The sequence below is a fragment of the Chlamydotis macqueenii genome, chromosome 3, assembly GCF_036417535.1.
Source record: "Chlamydotis macqueenii isolate bChlMac1 chromosome 3, bChlMac1.mat, whole genome shotgun sequence".
Taxonomy (NCBI): domain Eukaryota; kingdom Metazoa; phylum Chordata; class Aves; order Otidiformes; family Otididae; genus Chlamydotis; species Chlamydotis macqueenii.
In genome coordinates, this window is record NC_141558.1 from 41,991,725 (window position 1) to 42,010,847 (window position 19,123).

General features: G+C 41.5%; 1 protein-coding gene across 2 annotated transcripts in view; it reads right to left on the reverse strand.

Moving 5' to 3' along the window:
• Nucleotides 1-11,812, reverse strand: part of EPHA7 (EPH receptor A7) — a 161,212-nt gene extending 149,400 nt beyond the window's left edge. For both annotated transcript variants that reach the window (XM_086743346.1, XM_086743347.1), the window contains exons 1-3: nt 11,530-11,812; nt 7,231-7,295; nt 2,136-2,805 (exon numbers count right to left, since the gene is read on the reverse strand). In XM_086743346.1, coding sequence (XP_086599472.1) covers nt 2,136-2,805; nt 7,231-7,295; nt 11,530-11,626 — 832 coding nt within the window. In that variant the 5' untranslated portion in view covers nt 11,627-11,812. The remainder of the gene's footprint in view (nt 1-2,135; nt 2,806-7,230; nt 7,296-11,529) is intronic.
• Between the last annotated feature and the right edge of the window lie 7,311 nt (nt 11,813-19,123).

Genomic DNA, 19,123 nt, shown 5'->3' on the forward strand with positions numbered 1-19,123 from the left:
CTGTCACAAAAAACAGACGCGGTATCAGTGTGCCAGCTGTATTATCGGTCAGTACATAGTTGATCATACTTAATAACATCCTCGAGCACAGACACAGCTAACAAGTATCACAGACAGCAATTACTATTGTGCGCCACAGTCACCCAGATCATTCTGACTCGGAGCTGCCAACGCCACGCATTCGGTGAGTGCCTGCCTCCCACCTTTTCCCTCTCGAACACATTAACTTGCCTCAATATGGAGCCAGAGTTTGTTTTGAAACTCTTAACATGATCACTGAAAGAAAAGAGGAAAAATACCACAAATGATCCTCTGGACCGTTTCCAGAGCAGCATATTCTCTTAGCGATTGCTTTGGAAGCAAGCCAAAAAAGGGGAAGTGTTCTTGCAAATGAGCACGTTACTATACTCAAGTACAAGTTATCATTTAATTCTTTTGTCAACATCAGCACAGTTGGAAATTAAGAAGCCTGTTTAATAAACAGGTTACATGAATTCCAGTTACCAAACACCAATTTCTTCTCTATCCATCCCCTCCACGTTCTCCTAGCTCCTGTGTGTGTTCCCACACCCCCCCCCCGACTTCCCAACATACACTGCTTTCTTTTTTTGGATACTTCCCCTCCTTTACTGAAAGTCAAATAAAGTTAGCATATTAATTACATCAACCATGACTAGGTCTGTAATCAAGGGCAAGTTAAGAAAAGGAAAAAAGTCAGTCACTCAAAAAAACCATTTGAAAACCTTAAAACAGGCTTCTATGGGACACAGTGCTTAATATTTTTAACAGAGCTTTAATACTGTCTACTGAATGGTTTTGTGGGGGCAGTTTTTCACATTATGATTACTCTTAATGACATCACCCTCCACAGTGCATAACCCTTCATCCCTTCCCAACAGAACAATGAAAGATTTGTGCAAGGCTACAAAGGCCTCAGATCAACTCCACTCACTTCACCTTGTACCAAATTTCCTTGTAAAAACTCATCAAGAACATAATCATGTTTTTTCCTGAGGACAGATTAATAGTGAGATACATCTACCTTTTTTTTTTAGGGTGCTTGTAGTCTTCTGTAGAGGATTCTGAAGTCCTCACACAGACATCTTAGTCTCAGTGACTGCTGCCAGCTTTGTTTTTGAGATTCTCTAGGTTTCTCCTCTTCACAGGTTTGTGGCGGGTTTTTTTCCAGTTTTTGACTTACAACATTTCTCACTGACAAATGTCTGCCTATCTTATGATAAAAATAAGGTGCTATATAACTCCTTGTGTTATCTTATGATAAAAATGACTTTGTGTTGAGTGTACATGAAGATACCAGTCTTCAAACAAACTCCCTATTCTCTTGGTTTTACTGTAAGCAAAGACAATGAAATATCCTTTCTCACGCTAAGCAGAAATATCTTACACATGTAGCCCCAGTGACAGCAACACTAAGGGTAAGGATTATTCTAAGACTATGGGTAACTGAATCAGTCTGAATTAGAAAGTACAACCCGGGAGTCTCTGATTTGCTGTTATTTTAAACTAATCACCGTGATTCCATGGCAAGCGAAAAGTTTAGAATTAGTTTTATGCGAAAAGATACTGTAGAAAGGAAAGCATACTTTACTCTGAAAATTTGATATTCTGTTTGAAAGATCTAAAATACTCTTGAACTTCTACACACTGATGACAAAACTCTAATTCAGTTTTTTATTCTATGTGTATTCTTCCCATTACTAACCACACCACGTTCTTCCTCAGTTTTAGTTTCCTTATAATTCTGTCACAGACCACACGAAAGAACAAAACATTTCACTCATATCTGAGATTATTAATACTATGTTCTATGACTCACTCAGCAAGAGGTACAAGAAACATAACCTTAACCGGTTTAAAATTCTAACCCTGAATCTATATTTATACTTCATACACCCTTAAATTTTCTTGTTTAAATTTTAAAATGCAGTACACAACTGCTGATTTCCATATCCAGAAGAGCTGACTGCTTTGGATTAGCCAGTGTGAAGTTTATACAGACTGAGGATCCACAAACTGATGATGGATTATTTCTCTTGGGGAAAGAAAAAAAAAAAGAAAAGCTTGTAGAACATGACCTAAAATGTACATATTACAGCAAGCTGATGTTTACTTACATTCACAGGTGTCTCCTTTTTGCTGGTACCCTGCTTTGCAGATACATTTTCCAATAGGCACTAACCACTCTCCCTCCGCGCTACAGTGCATCTTCGGTGAGTTCTCTGCCTCCTCCTCTGCACTGCTGACGCAAGTTCCTCGTACTTCAACTAAAGAGGAAAACTCTGAGCCAGTCACTGTGTCAGGAAAAATAGCTAAGTTCTCAATGATGGACCAGCACTTCTTGTAGTAGACTTTGACAGAGACCAAAGCAATGCAGGCCCCTACATCCTGAAATGCAAGATAGAATCCTTTTTTGGACAAAGGTCCAATTTCTCTCACCTCTGTGTTAAGTTTCATTTTTCTCTCCCCAAGATCACCCTGGGTAAAACTTTCATCTGCTGCAATAGTGTCTATTTTTACATATTGGTTTTCTCGGATATTCCTGCCAATGTCGTAGTCTGTTTCATAATAATACAAGTTAAAAGTTTCTTTACAAGTCCCCAGAACTCCAGGAAGACTGTTACAATCCCTCAGAGTGAATTTCAGCTCTACAAAAATCCTTTGTGCATTGCTTTTTGCAATCCAGTTAGTCCGAAGCCAGTTGTTTTGGTTTGATTCCATCACCTGGCATACCTGGTACGTTCGTATAGGAGTGTAGTTTTCATCCAGTCCACTAATTTCTTCCCACTAAAACAACAACAGACAGTTAGTAACACAAAACAAACATGCCACCAGATGTAAATACTGTGTATTTTAAAAGGCTTCACACAACTCAAGCTTATCTCCTTTTTAATAGTGTGGCTTCATAACAAGTACGTCATTGCTAAAATACTCTTAAGTATCCAAATGAAGAAAACACACATTAATGCAGCTGCAGGCTCTCTCTCCCTCCATATCTTTCCCACATATAAATAGCTTCTAAAAACAATTGTCACATCATGGGCACAATTGTAAAGAGGAAGCTTCCGAGAAGGCTGTTCAATGTACCAAGTTCTGACTACACACTGGGCTCTCCCACATTTCACTGAGGTCATGACAGTTTTTGGGTAAGCAAAGACCAAAAGGAGGGAGGCAGCTTTGCTTCCAAAGAAACCTAAAATCAGTGAAGTCTTAGAAACTGAAATTGCCTAGCGTTACAGTACATAAAACTTGTGGACATAAAACTTCCAGTGGAACTTTCAGTTGTACAGAAAGCATCAGACCGGGTCCTGAAACTTGAGTCAGACGATTTTCACTTCTATATGATGAAAGTGGCACAGAGAGAGGGGGTAAGATCAAATGGACAGACTCAAAAATCTGAAAGCGTGCAAACATCTTGATTGTCCTCTTTTTGTTCAGTCCACCTTCTGTTCTACTTACAAACCAAAAGAAGATAAGTGGGAATTCCTCACCTCACAATTTGTTCAGTGGCTGCATCCACTTTAAAAGGAGCAAACTTCATTTACTTGGGAGTTCAAATGAACCATGAGATTACATACATAATTAAGAACAACACACATGACTGAAAGTTCACTGGTTCAAAGCCTGATTTTTGTTGTTGTTACCTCCTTAGGACACCAACTCGATAACAAACTAGTAAGCCTGTAACAGCCCCTCAGTCTTTAACAGCCTTCGGTGACACGGGAGCTTGCGCATCCAGCAATGGCAAAACTTCCACTGACATCAACCAGGTGGATCGGCCCAGGTGTAACATCTGTCTTTCACATTTTTTCACAGTTCTTGCAACATTTAATTCACTGTAGAAACCACAGCTGTAATAAATTAGGGGGAGGGGGGAGCAGGTTGAGCTATCCTCGCCTGATGATATAGGCAACCACGACTTTTCCTTATGGCACTTAGCCCTCTGGCCCTGTGTCAATAATGCACTTAAGCCCATGCTTAAGATCAATGACAGTACTTTTGAGCTTAATGGTAAGCATGTGCTTAAGTGCTTGGTGGGACTAGCATACATAGCACCTTTGCAGGACAAGGCACTCACTGACATTCCTTACACCGGTAACCAAGCGTGGAAAGTATTGGTTTCCCTGATTAGGAGCCACACAGTATACAGTACTTTGCAAGTCTATTTGACAGCAAATGAGATCATTTTAATGTTGGTCTACTGCTCCAAAACAAAGCAGATGTGGGTGAATTGATGCTGGAAGCTATCACCAGAAAATACATCATGGCCGCAGCTGCTGACACACACAGAAGCTGTAAATAGCAAAGCGCATTTCAAAGATCTACAATTAATATAGACATGGTGTGTATGGTATTATATATGCACATGGCGTTAAATTATCAAAATATATTCTTAAATCCTCATGGAGTTAACTGAACTGGTTGCATACGGAACTGTATTAATCTCAGAATAGAAGAAAGTCTATCTTCATAATAGATTTATTAGCTTTGAATGGGTAAGATTTTTTTTTTTCCCCTCCCTCTAGGAGAACTGCTACAAACAAGGAAAAGAAAAAGAAGAGGCTGCGGACTGAGGCTTTTGACTCTGCTACATTGAAAAACAAAACCCCAAAAAAAAAAAAAACCAAAAAAAACCAAAAACAACCCCAAAAAAGAAAAGGAAAACACAACAACAAAAAAAAAAACCAAAGATGACAAAAAAAAAAAGGCAGGAAGTCTAAAGTTTTACTAATTTTTATATTCTGTCTCACATGAGGCAATGTTGAGGGGGTTTTGGGTTTTTTTGTTTGTTTGTTTGTTTGGGGCTGGTTTGGGTTTTTTGTTTTATTTTTTTTTTTTTATTTTGTGTAAGCAGTCCTCCCTTAAAACATCAAGCCAGATTCTGCAATAAGATATCCCAGTTAGATGACATTTCTTATCTTTGAAGTGAAAGTAACTCTAATGCACTACACAACACACTCTGACTCCTTGGGTTTTGATGTGGACCCCTTAAAAAAAAACAGAAAGCAAAACACCAACAAACTACATTTAACAAAATCAAACGATTTTTCGTAACACAACACAGACGAGACTTTTACAGCCAAAAGCTAGTATTAGAGATTCTGATGCTACAGTCAAGGAAAACAATACAAAACACTAAATTCAGATGAGGAGTCCTGCTTTACATTACCCCTAGCATTAAACACTGAATATATTCCAAAGCCATGGAATATAATTTTCCTTGAAAATTAAGGAAATACGACTTATGATTCTGTAACCAAAGAGCTATTATTTAAAGTTGTCCATCAGTGGTGTACCTGCTTTTCTGCAGGGAAAATAAAAATACATAAATCAGTACCTCAGGATATGTTTTCATCTATGCTGCCTGAGGTTACATTGCCTTCAAGTCTTTTTAAAGTGATCAATTCCATGATAGATTTACAGCAAGAAAATTCAACTTTTCTTTGTTCTGCTGCAACATATGGTGATATAAATGCAATTCTATTTGAATATGTCCTGTTCTATTAGTTTCAATATCTAGTATTTTAACTTCCTAGTTATCTTAACAATGTTTGAGATCATTGTTAGATGTAACATTTGCAGTTGAATGAGGCATTTAATGAGTGTCTGGGTGATGTATTTCGTACTGTGATGATACAGCAGTTTCTCTCAAGAAGATTTTCTGTGTTTGTTCCCATGAAGTCTTTATTGCGTAGTAGAATATTCAGTAATCAAGATCAGAAAAGCATTTATTTTCAAAATTACATTATTTAAATGATACTTTTATGTTAATATACAGACAACTATTTCTGAACATTCTCATGCATACGAATCCAGTCACTAGTTTTGAGTCACTTATAATTCCTGATTGAAATTGGCTTCTACCTCTAAAAGTTGCCTCTTACTATTTGTTGAATCTGACTCTACTTTCATCTTTAAGTATGCTGACATCTGTAACATGTGTTGACATGTCTTTCATTATCTACAGGTTAGCCTAATATAACTGCCACCAAGCTAATCTTTCAAACACCTCTGGTAAAGGCTTCAATCAGTGCAAAACGCTAATGCCGAGGTTATTAGCCATCATATGTGCTGAGCTCGCATTACATTCTTTCTGAAGTCCTTAGATTCGTTTCCAGTTTATGCTTGTATTGATTTTACGATCTTGCTTTTAAAGAAAGACACTTTCAGATTTTCATTCTTCTTATTTAAAGGATTTGTTACACTTTTATACCCCCACTCACACTTCACGCTCTTCTGGCTCCAGATTTCTTAATACGCTGAAGATTAAGGGCCTGATCCCCCAAGACCTTGTTCAATGCAAGGAGTCGCAACGGATTTAGCGAGACTGCTTCCGTGAGTAAGAACTGTCCATATAATTTATGATTTGTCAGATTGAGTTAAGGTAGGACTGAGCTAAGGTAAGACAGTATGCCCATTATATCTTTCTGAAAATGTTATTCCTCAAGGCTTGAGGAAGAAGGGGTTTTATACCAGTTTTACTTCAGACTGAAAGCAGCATTTCTCAACTGTACGTATATAATAAATAAGACAATAACACCAATGCTCCTTAACTTCTCATTTTTTATAATGATGTACTTCACAGTGGTACACTTCATGGACTACCATGAGATTAATTTGTAAGCAAGCTGGAGGTGGCCTTAACCACATAATTCGTGCCTGGTTCCAGAATCAAGCTCCTCAAGACTTGGAGATGTTTCAAGTTTGGAATATCATTTCAGACACATCTGCAGTATAAATGTTTTTATTTTAGAGCACTTCAATCTGTGCTATTCAATTACAAAGAAAACATCGTAAACAAATTTATGATCACCCATTATACAGAAAATGAAAAACATATTTTTAGAAAGTTTCCACACAGAAGCAAATCTGTTGTTTCTAAAGGAAGAAGGAAAAAGTGATTTAAAATACCATGTTATAAATGTACAGAGCTTTCTGGTACAGCAGAAAGGATTACACTACAAGACATAAAGCTACCGAGAACATTTAGGCGAGTTTTCTTTAGAAACTCTTCCTTGTATTTAGCTTGTACATTTCTACACTGTAACCTGAGGTATGCTTCTTTCCATTCTAAAAATGAAAAAGCCGTAAACACTTGGTACAACTACTGAGAGAAATATGAGGAGAAGCTAGTTTAAAGCAAGTCTTTCAATCGCTTTGGTAAAATAACTACTTATCTTTGGGAACTTAATTTTTACCTGGAGTACTTACCCCATTAGGAGGGGAGGAAATCCATTCCAACTCTGTCTGTTGTGCTTTAGAGTCCAGCAATATTACTAAAAAAAAAAAAAAAAAAAAAATCCACTGCTTGTTAAATATAATAAGTGTGAATACAAAAACAAAGAACAAAGTCTGAATTTTAAAGTTATAAAAGAATACAATTTTTGTACAAATTTTTTCTTCATATTAGTAAAAAAAAAACTGCAACCACAATTATGCATTTACTTCTAAATAGATTACCAAATTATGTGCCATCCACATATAAGCAGATATAAATTAATCTTAATAATTTCATTGCTTAAATCAAAGTATACTGGTTTTCTTAGTGCTCTAAAGTGTTACTAATCAGTCATTAAGATGGATACTCACTTCATCTACTTTGTCATAAGAAGGATATTTCCTATATGCTGGTTATTTACAGTAAGCTTAAAACAAACAAATACACATCAACATTTCAACACTTCTCCAAACTGATTTAGACAAGACTAGTCTATATCTTACCAGGAGTTGCACCACGAAAGCAAGGGTCTTTCTGAGTTTTAAAGGAAAAAAAATATGTCCCTTAGGTGACAAAACAGTAATACTATAAAGAAATGACAACCAGGAATACGGAAAATAAAAGACTCCGCAATTACCTCAGACTTAGCATACACAAAATACTACACACACAAAATTAGACTAATTCACTTTACGGTAACGTCTTATCAAAATCTACATGTTATTATATCCCAATGACACTTCTAAACAAAAAAAAAAAAAAAAATCAGTTCTAGTAGCACAGCTATTATTTTCCGCTAAATGTAACCCCATCTCCAAAAGTAGTTAATCACAGCTTAATAAATCAACTCTTAAATATTTTACAGGACATATTGGAGGCTATATTACTGATGTTCTACTATCTCCAAACATACATTCCTATATATGTCTTATATTTCAATTATAAGCTTCTTTCTTAGCATATTACTATGAGTTTCTGTAAGACTTACAATCGATACATACATTAATCTGTGATGTAAAAAAAAAAGTGAAATCATTTCCTGTAATATCTTCTTTCAAATAGTCAAAGATGTAGAGTGATTAACCATGTATCTAGTTTTGATGCACTTTGAAGATTCCTTCTTCAAAGCCGCACATTTAACTTCATACTTCTTCATTAAATAAAAAGTAACACTTTTAATTTAAATTCAGTATATTTTTAGTTATAAAGCTATTTATAACTTTAAACACAGCATTTAAGTACTGATATTTCAATGCATGATTTAAGGCTGTAACTTAAAGCAACTTTTGTCGGGTCTTTTTCAATGGTCATAATTCTGGCTTTGGCCCTTTCTCCTGGTAGAATTTCAGTGAATTACTAGAAAGATGAGACAACTGAAAAAGTTATTTAGAGGTTCATACAGTGATACCTGGAATGTTAGGTGAACATAGACCGGTAGCTTCCAGGCCTATATTTCAGTAATAGAGTGCAGCTACTCATTAAGGAATTTTGATCGTCTCCCTCTAGAAAGATTATCTGCTTATTTCATTAAGCTTGGATTCAAGGGGCTTTACTTTGTAACGCTTTCTCTAGAAAAGCAGGAGGCGCATGTGGTGGTTTGTGAAAGAAGAACATTTATAATAGCCCTGGGAAAAAAAAGGTACCACGAAAAATTTAACCTTTTCAGCACCAGCACGACGTCCCACGCCCGCAATTCATCACGCTTTTTTATTTAGCGGCAATTCCCCATCGCATAGCAACGGGCGGGCACATCCCGGAGACAAAAGACAACAAAGCAAACAAACAAACACACACACAACACCCTGCTCTATAAACACCTCTTGGAAAAAAAACAAAAAACAAAAAAAAACAAAAAACAAAAAAAAAAAACACCAAACCAACGTGGCGTTGCCGTGCGGCACCGAAAGTTACCGGGGAAGGAGCTTTCCGGGCTGCGCCGCGCCGGGGAGCGGAGAGATGCGGGACGACGGCGCCGTGCTCCGTGCACCCCGAGATCCCGGGCGCGGACCCTCCGCGGGGGCGCAGCAGGCCTAGCTCCGCGCGGAGTTAGGGGGAGACCCCAGCGGAGGTGGGGGGGCAGAGAGAGCGAAGGGAGGCGTAAAACCGGCGGGCGAAGCCGGAGGAAGGGGCTGCGCGGGGACCCGCAGCCGCGCACCCGAGCCGGGCGCTGCGCGGGGCTGCGCGCAGGCGGCCGCTCCTCCGCGCTGAGGAGCGGGGCTGGGCGGCCGAGCAGCAGCGGGATGTCGGTACCGCGGTCGCCCCTGCCACGCCTTTTCCCTCTCACCTCCCCTCCCACCAATCCAGCCTAGTGGCCGCCGGTTTGGGGAGGCAGCGCCCGGGACAGCAGCCCTGGGACGGATCCCCGAGGGCTCGTAGCGACGGGGCGGAGGGCCTGGACCTGCTCCCCCCACCTCCTCATCCCGCGGGGAGCGCTCGGCAGGTAACGCCGTCCCCCCCTCACTTGGAGAGAGGTCTCTGCCGCGCTCCTCTCCAGCATCTCACCTCGGCTCCTGCTTAGATACAGAAGGGCAACTCGGAAAACTTTTCGGCCTCTCACGCCCCCCCCGCCCCCTTCCGTACCCAGCCAGGAGAGGTGGGAAAACCCCGCGGGGCTGCTGCTGCCACCGGCCCTTCGGAGAGGCCGGGGATGAAGCTGCGAAGTTACTTTTTTTTAACCCCCTCGCTCTTCCGCGGGAGTTTTCTGCGCTTGCAGCAGGTAGCCGCTACCAACCCCTGTCTGCCGCTCGCCCCCTCCTGACCCTCCTTTGGCTAGGCTGATTTTCCCCAAACCCAGGCACACGCACTGGTATGTACAGATGCACGCACATCCATACAGGTACCGCACAGAAGGCAGAGTGCCACCGGCGCAGCCCCGGTCCCAGTGCACGCCGCAAGGCAGAGTGGGGCAGGCGGCCCGCACCCTCCTCGCTTCCCACCCCACGGCCACGCGTTAGTAGTCCCCGTGGTGGTGGGGCGTCTCTGTGCTTTAGAGCCCCTCCAGATAAACTTTCGAAATGCTACTAAGGACAGGTTCTCTCCTCTTTCCCTCTCTGACCACGCCATCGCCGCCTTCTCTTAAGGGCAGAGGACATTTTAATTGAGGGATTTTTTATTTATTTATTTAAAGCTCAGTTACAGGCTCGAAATGGTATTTTACTGCATGCCAACGGTTTGATGAAAAATATTGATGTATCCAGCTGAGGGGGAAAAAATCCCTAAACGCATACATATGCGGAGACACCGAAAAAGCCCCTGACTCCCCCTTCCCTGTCATGTCCGTGCCCCCCCGCCCCGAAGATGGAGAGAGACCTTCGCCTTTGGCTGTCAAACGCGAGCCGGGCGCTCCTTGAAATTATTTCGGATTTTCTCCGCGTGAGAAAAAGATTCCCAGATGGACTTCGTGAATTGATTTTACACACCTCCATCAGCCTCTGATAGAAAACTGCCCGTTTTCTCTCGGTGCGCTGAGGAAACAAATGTCCGGGGGTTCGCCCTACACAGTGTTGGATTGATGGAAACCGGGAAGCCCCGTTGTGATACGCAGATGGTGTAAAACATCCATCCCTAAACCTCTCCCTCTCTCCAGCAATGTCGGCGGAGAGCACGCACGTCGCAGACGCACGACGCCAGGATGTGGGTACCCCCGAAACGCATGCCCAGCCTGCGTGGCCGGGAGGTGCGAAACTGCACCCCGATGCTCCTTCCAACCGCCCCTCCACGGCCCCGCGGGGCCGGAGCGCTGCAGGCCCCCGGCGGGCAGAGGCGCGGAGCTGCCCCGCAGCTTCAGTCCCGCTCCGCTCCGCGCTGTGCCTCCCTCGAAACGTCCTGAGCCCTGAAACTCAGCCCCTAGCCCCTGTAGCACCCGCCCGAGGAGCGGTGAGGTACTCCCCCCTCCCATCTCCGCACCCCGTCGGGATGATTAAGGCAGCCACAGAGAGCGAGGCTCCCCTGCCCGTACCCGGGGGCTGCCCCCATCCCCGTGTCTTTTCATCACGTGCAAATGCCTGGCAGACCTCATTCCTGAGAGCAAAGGCAGTTGTCCCGGTCCCTCACACATAACGCACGCACACCCTCAGTGAACGCCTTACTCTTTCCTCCCACCTCAGCTAAATAATGGGGGGGGGGGGGGTGTTGTTGGTTTTTTTCTTTTTCTTTTTTTTTTTTTTTTTTTAAGGGAGGGCTGACAAGCAGCTCGCAGAGGCAGGCAGGTCCTCCGTTAAGCCCGCCACGCAGACTTGGTGTGCAAAAGCCATAAATAAGCCCAAACTTTTGTTTTTTCCGCATCACCTTACCTTCTTTCGCAGCCTGTGCCTCCCCCGTGCGTGCAAAGCGGAACAGCCAGACGGAGCACAAAATAATCCAAGAAGGGAGCCTACTTTGGAAAACCATGGTGCAAGGAGCAGGGTGATTTTATATTTCTAGCTCTATATTTCTAGACACTGCCGCTGCCGCCGCTCAGTGGGTACTAGAAGACGGTGGAGAATTTGCTCAGCTAGTCTCTGGCTCGGTGCTCCTCTCCCGGCTGCCTTTCTCCTCCGTCTTCGCCGCCTCCTCCTCCGCTGCGCCGCTGCCCGGCTCTCGCACCGGGCCGGCCGCCCGCCAGCCCCGACTGCAGCCCGGCCGCCCGCCCCGCGCTCCGATAATATCAATTAGGGCGAGGGGGCGGGACCGGAGCGCCCGGGCAGCCCGTCCCTCAACCTGACTGACGGCCGCCGTCGGCCAAACAACAGCGATTCTCGGCGCCCCGCGGGCCGAGCCGGCGCCTGAGTCGTGGCGGTTGAGGGGGCGGGGTCGGTGGTGCCGCCCAATGAGCGTGCGGCCGTGTCGGGTTGCCGCTGCTGCTGGGGAGCCGAGGGCTGTGCGCGGGGTGACGGCGGCGGGACAGAGGGGCCGAGGCGGGAGTAGGGGACCGGGTCCAGTCAGTACCCGGGGGCTGCCCCGCAGGCTGTGAGGGTGCTGGCTGGCTCGTCCTCCGAGCGAGCGAGCGAGGCGGCCGGCCGGCCCGCCTCCCCCCAGGGCTCCCTGTGCTCGCCCCATGCCGCGGCTGCCGGGGTAGGGAGCGAAGGGGTCCTGGCCGTGGTCCGGCCCCAGCCGGTCCCGGCGCTGCCTCCGGCCGTAGCCAGGCTGAGCGCATACCGGGGCTGCTGCCACCGCAAGGGAAACTTCGGCAAGGAGCTGTGGGATGGTTCCCCGAGGCACTTCTCTGCCAAAAATCAAGTTCCTTAGGGCTGACATCATTTGGGCTCCCTTCCTTTTGTTTTATTTGGGTTTTCCGGCCCGCGCCTCCGATTTGCCCCAAATACGAAGAACAGGTTAACGACAATATAGCTTTTTTTTTTTTTGCGGGGTGAAGGGGCGGTTGCTTCCCGCCCTCCCCGTCGGGTGTAACCTGAACCGGGGGTAATCCACTAACAATGAAACAAGTTAAATAGGAGAGGAAGGAAAAAAAAATAACAACTCAAGGGAGAGAGGGACTTGCCAAACATCTTTTGTCAGCGCTCACCCTACGGGCCGGCAGTGCTCTTCGCGGGGAGGCGTTATACCCCCACCCCTCCGTCTTCCCTGCCCCAAACTCCACAGAGCTCCCTACCCCACAGAGCGACACAAAAACTCGCCGTTCCCCGGGCCAGGCTGCAGGGGGGAGCAGCCGGCACTGTGTCCTCCGCGGCAGCGCTCCGGGACCGGGGCCGGGGCCGGGGCCGGGGCCGGGGTCGGGGTCAGAGCCGCGCAGCCCCCGCGGCGGGAGGCGGCGGGCCCGGCTGCCCCCCCGCTCCGCGCCTGCTTGCGGAGCCCCCACCCGGCCCCTGCCGCGGACGGGGGTCCTGCGCAGCTCCGTTACAAAGGGCACCGGCGCGTCCTTTCGGGGGACGTGCGATGTGTGAGGACATAAGTGATTATTGTTTCGGAAGCAGGGGAACACAGCGAAGCGGGGGGGGTAGGGGGGGCGGGATAACTGGAATTCGGTGGAAAGGTTGTGCGAGAATCTGAAACAATCCTTGCGCGAGTGGGGACGCTGATACAAAAAATGTTATGCTGTAAATGGAAATTTAAACTGGGAGGAGGGTTTTTTTTTGTGGGACCTTTAGCTATATAAAGCAAAAATATTATTATAATTATTATTAATAGTAGTAATCATAATATGCTTAGCATTGTCGGATAAACAGCCACCATACTCCGGGCTTTGAGCACTTTCCCTGTGGTCTCCCCGTTACTTCTGAGAATGGTGCGGAGGTAGCCTCAAAAATGCGCCGTATTCCTTTCGCTTGCTGAATAATTAATACCCACGGCTTAGAATGTGACAGGTTTTGCGTTTCATTCAGAATACTCTTTTGATACTCTGGATACCATGATGAGTGTAGGCAAAGTATGCGCTCTTGATTCTCTCGTCCTCTCTCATCTGTCATTCCCATCTTCGTATGTGCATACTCAGAAAGAGGAGCTGTACAGAACAGTGAGTTTGCTGATCTTCTTTTAAAAATATTGTTTTGTTTTAAATACTTACATGCAAGTATTTTGTAACTTCCTTGCAAATTTTCATAGGTAAAGTTAGTTTTCATGTGGCATATGTTGTAACAGTGATTAAAGCTGATGTAGGAAGTCCTTAACCTAGTTAGTCTTCTACGATTTCCTAGCATAAAGGACAGGCATTTCACTATAACATCATTAATCCAAAATGACAATTTTTAACCTACAGAATGTATTTAAAAAAAACAACAAACAAACCTCCAAACAACAGTGATTTGTATTGAGACTTTGAATGACTGTGTTCGTAAAAACACAGGAACTTACTAAACAAACAAACTGACGGGAGAAAGGCTCAAATGGTAATGAGATATAGCCATGTCCTACATATAGTATTAGGCCAGACACTTATTTTCATCATCACCTGCATTTGTATAGGCTATATTGTACAATCTAATATAATATGTGTATAATATGTGTATAGGGTCTGTACACATATAAGGATACTTAAAATTATGTACATATATTAACCACACGAATGATATATGTGCAGATGACTGAGTGTATAAAGAAATTAAATAAGAGATTTCTTTTTAAAAAGGTGTATATTTCTCTTCCTGATCAACTCACTTCAAATGCCCTGTCTTCCTGATAATCATAAATTGAGCTAATGATGGCATATTATAAGTACTGTTTCCTTAAAACAGTCATGGATGTATTCACAGTTACACCAAAAGAATCCATATACATTGAGAGGATATATTACAGTGTAGATTTTTTAATTGTGCTTCTTGCAGATTAAATCTTTGTGAAATTGATTCAGACTTTGGAATCCTTTTTAGTGAATTTGATTTTTTTTTTCCTTTTCCTCTGCTTCTTTGTAGTGTTTTCTAGTACTTCATTGTATTCTGTAGGGTGCACAGCCCTGTATTACATCTCATCCAGCTGAGCATTGGATCTTCCACAAACACAATCAGAAAACAGAAATATTACAACTGAACTGAAATACTGAAGCTAAATGGACTACAACCCTTAGATTTGGTATCAAAATCTCTGAGAGAACAAAAAAAAAAAAAAAGAAAGGAAAAAAAAAGAAAAAAAAGCAACTGCATCTTCATTCAACTCAATGTATTACAATTCAGACATCATCGAAGTAAATGGTTAACTGGAACAGAATATTAGTTGCTTTTTTGTTTTACTCTGTTTTGTCCTTTTTTTCTTGCTTCAAATCTGTAGGCCACACTCTGCCTTTTATTTGAAATTGCACTTAATTACAATGGCTTTCTTGACATTACTTAGCTTCCCTATATTGATATTAGCTTGATACTAGCTGAGCTTCCCTATACTGAATTGCAAAGGTGTAAGCAAATTTTGGAGAAGTATTTAAAGAATTTTTTCCTTTCTCTATCTTCACCACATAACTTGATCTGAAATTGTAATACAAGAAATATGGGATGAATTCTAGGCATATGCAAGTATGCATAAGGAAATGAGCATAGTTTGAAAGTAGTTATAAAATTCTATTTTCACAAATTAATTTTTTACAGGATTCAAGCATTCTTTCTTGGCTACTCTTTGCCGGGCTGAAGCAAAATTTCAATAGCTTCAAAAAGATGTGGAAAGTTAGCCTCAGACATAGTTTATGAAAAGGATATTGGGTCTTGGTTCTGTCCACACAAGAATGATCCTTAAAACTGGTTTTGACCAAAAACATTTGAACTGTGTTTTACAGCAGTAAAAGTAGAAATTAGCCTTATGTAATAGAAGAAGATTTTTTAAACCCTCAATTTGTGGTCACAATCTAGGCAATCCTTTACCTGTGCACAAGATTTTCTATGTAACATGCAGTACACATTTTTGTACAATTTTTGTTGGTTTTTTTTTGTAGAATACTTAATATAAAAATGCAATGGGTTCATGACATTTGACTTTTTAGTAGTATGTGTGTAACAAATCAGTATATGAGACTTTGCGTTTAGTCTTCGAGATGTAATGGCAGTGACATTCCAAATCTGGACCAGAGATTAATTTTCCGTATGGTGTCAATTTCAGCTCTTTTACTGAATTTATAAGTCAGAGTAGCTTTATTATAGTAAAGAAGGCAATGTATTAAATAAATATTAGTGTTTCATAAAGAAATTGTAGAGAATTGGGACTGGCTTGTTTAAAAAGCATGCTTATATAAAAAGTCCTTTCTATAGTTGGAATTTCAGGTTTAGAGTTTTTTTTTTTTAAATCTATTTTAATTAGCACAAATCAAAAATAATGCTATAACCTTCATACTTTAAAGTCTTAACATACATCAGAATAGTAATAACAATTAACTGTCCAATTTTTGCTTGGGGATTTTAAAGTTCTACTCTGTGCTAAATGGATTCTTAGATTTTGTTTTCCAAATCTATGAATTTTCAATACACTTGAAAAATGCTGTCCAGAAATAGAGATAAAATGTTGTGTCATCTTGCCACTTAATGCAGATGAAATACGTTCTATAGAACAACACAAATTAAATTCATGTTAAATATATATGTGAACATGAAATGCCTCTGCCTTTCCCAAAGAACAGTAGCAAAGAGTTGTACGAGGTCCAAAAATATGCTGCATTGGGGTGCGGTAAGACTCTGAAAAATCTGATTTTGAAAACTGTTTTACTGAGGAACAAGAGTCTTTGGAGAATATACTGTCTCTGTGTTAATCACTTTTCAGGGTCCATTAGTATTGTGCTGTGGACCTTCCCCTGAGAAGCCTGAGCAGGCAAACCAGTGCCATCACCCTGCAATAGCATCTTGAGATATTAGAAAAGGAGATTATTTCCATTGGTCACCTATGAATTAAAGAATGCCTTTGTGCTCAGGTGCAACAAGAAGTACACATAAGCACATTGTTGACTTCAGTACTTTATAAGATTCAAAGTTTCAGTTTTCCTAGAATGTTTGTCATACTAAAAATTGCGCATAGAAGACCGTGATCATAAGGATAGCTAATTCTTATTTTAGTTAATTAGTTGTAAGTAGTAGATAAACTCTAGCAATATGCTCCAGTGAGGTTAGTATCTTCCTGTTCTTCCTCAGTACAAGTGACATCTGATCACTTCCATCTGTGACAGTCCCTGATTCTTCTTTCAGCCCAGCTGAGGTGAAAAATCAGACCCAGTAGATTTCCTGTTTCCACATATTACCCCTGCTTACAGTCAGTCTCAATCTCTCAATTTCCTTATGGTTCTTTGAAAAAGCATGGAAGCATCTATCCTCTCATCTCCTTCTGTCTTAGGAGGTAGGAGGATAAAAGAACAGATGCAATAACCCTTATTTAGTTCTAAAAGATAAACTACAGATTGCAATGGCAGGAGTTCCACTGCTTTCACCTCTAGATCCAGGAAATGTAGTGATGTGGAGCATCACTACTGACAGGAAAGCTGCCAAAGTGTATGGGAGAAGGTGTTCCTTGAAGTAGAATAATTTAAGAATTGCATCCCTCAGGAGTACAACCCTTTGCAGATTTCCCTCTTTGCCATCTTTCACATATTCTCATACTCTGTCAAGTTTCCATGCACATATACTGCCACTTTTATCCTGGTCTGTAGATTTAACTCCCCCTAAAACTGATCTCTCATTATACAGTGCAAGTAAACCAGATTTCTGACAAGTAATACACATATTAATTTGTGGAAGCTTGTTTTATCCTAAGGTAGTTGATACTTAGCATATATGCTAACTCACAAGGCCTTACATACTTTATTTTGTCACCTTCAAATGTAGAAGTTCATGCTTCTACACAGGTTTCACAGGTAAGTAATGCTTTAATTCAGAACACATTTACTTTTGGCTTGAATTTGCCAACTGTAGTTTCAGGATGTGATTTCTTTAGTATTTACTATAGTGTGACAAAGGTTAATAGAAGTACCTAACAAACAGTCTTTATATAGTCAACTCTGGTTTATCTAGAGTAATAATCTTGTAATACAAATGCAGGGATGATGCAAATCCTCTGTAAAATTAAGTTACATGACTGTATAATGAAGAAAAAAGATTTTGCTATATTCGACCCTAAAGGGCAAGCTAACACCTGCCTGGATCAGTAAATGCAGACTGAGAAATAAAGCCCACAATATTGCAACGCTGCCTCTGGACCCCTTCTGTCCTTCATGAAATCAGATAAACTGTCTCTGTCCCCATGATAATGTGCACCACAAAATATATAATTTCACTCCAGTCACTACTGAGTAGATTATTTTATTTTTATTATTATTATTTCACATACATTTGCCAAGTAATTTCTTAGTTATCTCCTGTCTAAAGCCTCTGTTCAGATAATGTTTTCCTCTTGTAAGAGGTTCCATTGATCTAGGTGAGAGTTAGGTGCTACTCAAGCTGAATGAGAGTGACACTCTTAGGTAAACACTAAGTATCTTTAAAGCTCCTTCAGATGGAAAACACTTCATTTCAAGAAATCCTTTATTTGTCCTTTTGTACATCTTTTTTCTTGAAGAGGTGATTTGAACTGTGAACAGTAAGCAAAGTAAGCTGATGCAGTGGGAGGTGCTTTTTTGTACATAATTTTTTCTTAAAACCATGACTGATTTTTTTTTTCAATTTTTTTTTGTGGGTATTGGTTTTGCAGGTTTTTTTTTTGTTTGGTTGTTTTGTTTTGTTTTGTTTTGTTTTTCCCAATGATGGCACAATAAGCAGTTGTCACTGAGCTGTAGTGTTGCCAGTAATGTTGAAGTCTTTCTCTTAAGTGGTTGCAATAAATTTAAAGCCCATCAATGTGATTGAATAGTTCTTTTTTTTTTTTTCTTCTCTTCTTCTTTCTAGTGAATAACATGGCAGCTGTCTACAGTAATTCATCTGTCATTGCGTTGCCCAGTTGCTTAGAGGTAGGGTTTCCAATCCACTGCATAACCTTTCTTAATCCTGGCTAACCTGAATAATCTTTTGCCACATCACTGTCTACAACTTCTACAATAGGTAATAAATATATTAAACTGTGCTACTCATAGTACATATTTTAGAGCATCCTATAATTTTCTTGGTTTTATGATGAAATCTACCATTTATTTGTTAATGCACTTTGTTTTCCATCTCATAGCCAGACTGTAATTCTTGACAGATGTCTACCTCACACTGTATAATTATTTTGGTCTTAACAGTCATCTTTGGGGAGACTCAACAGACTATCCTGTATCATTTTATTTGAAATTTTCTTTTTCCATTTTTAATAGTACAATCCAAAACATTAAAATAAAAGGCAACTGTAATGTATGAATTATTAACATCTTCTATTTCCTTTTGCTTTTTAATTTTGTCCTTTATCCCATTTTCAAATATAACCAAATATTCAAATTACATTGCATGAAACAAAATGAATTAGTATAACTGGCAGACTGAACCTTAAAAACAAAGAATTCAGATTTGTGCTGTCTGT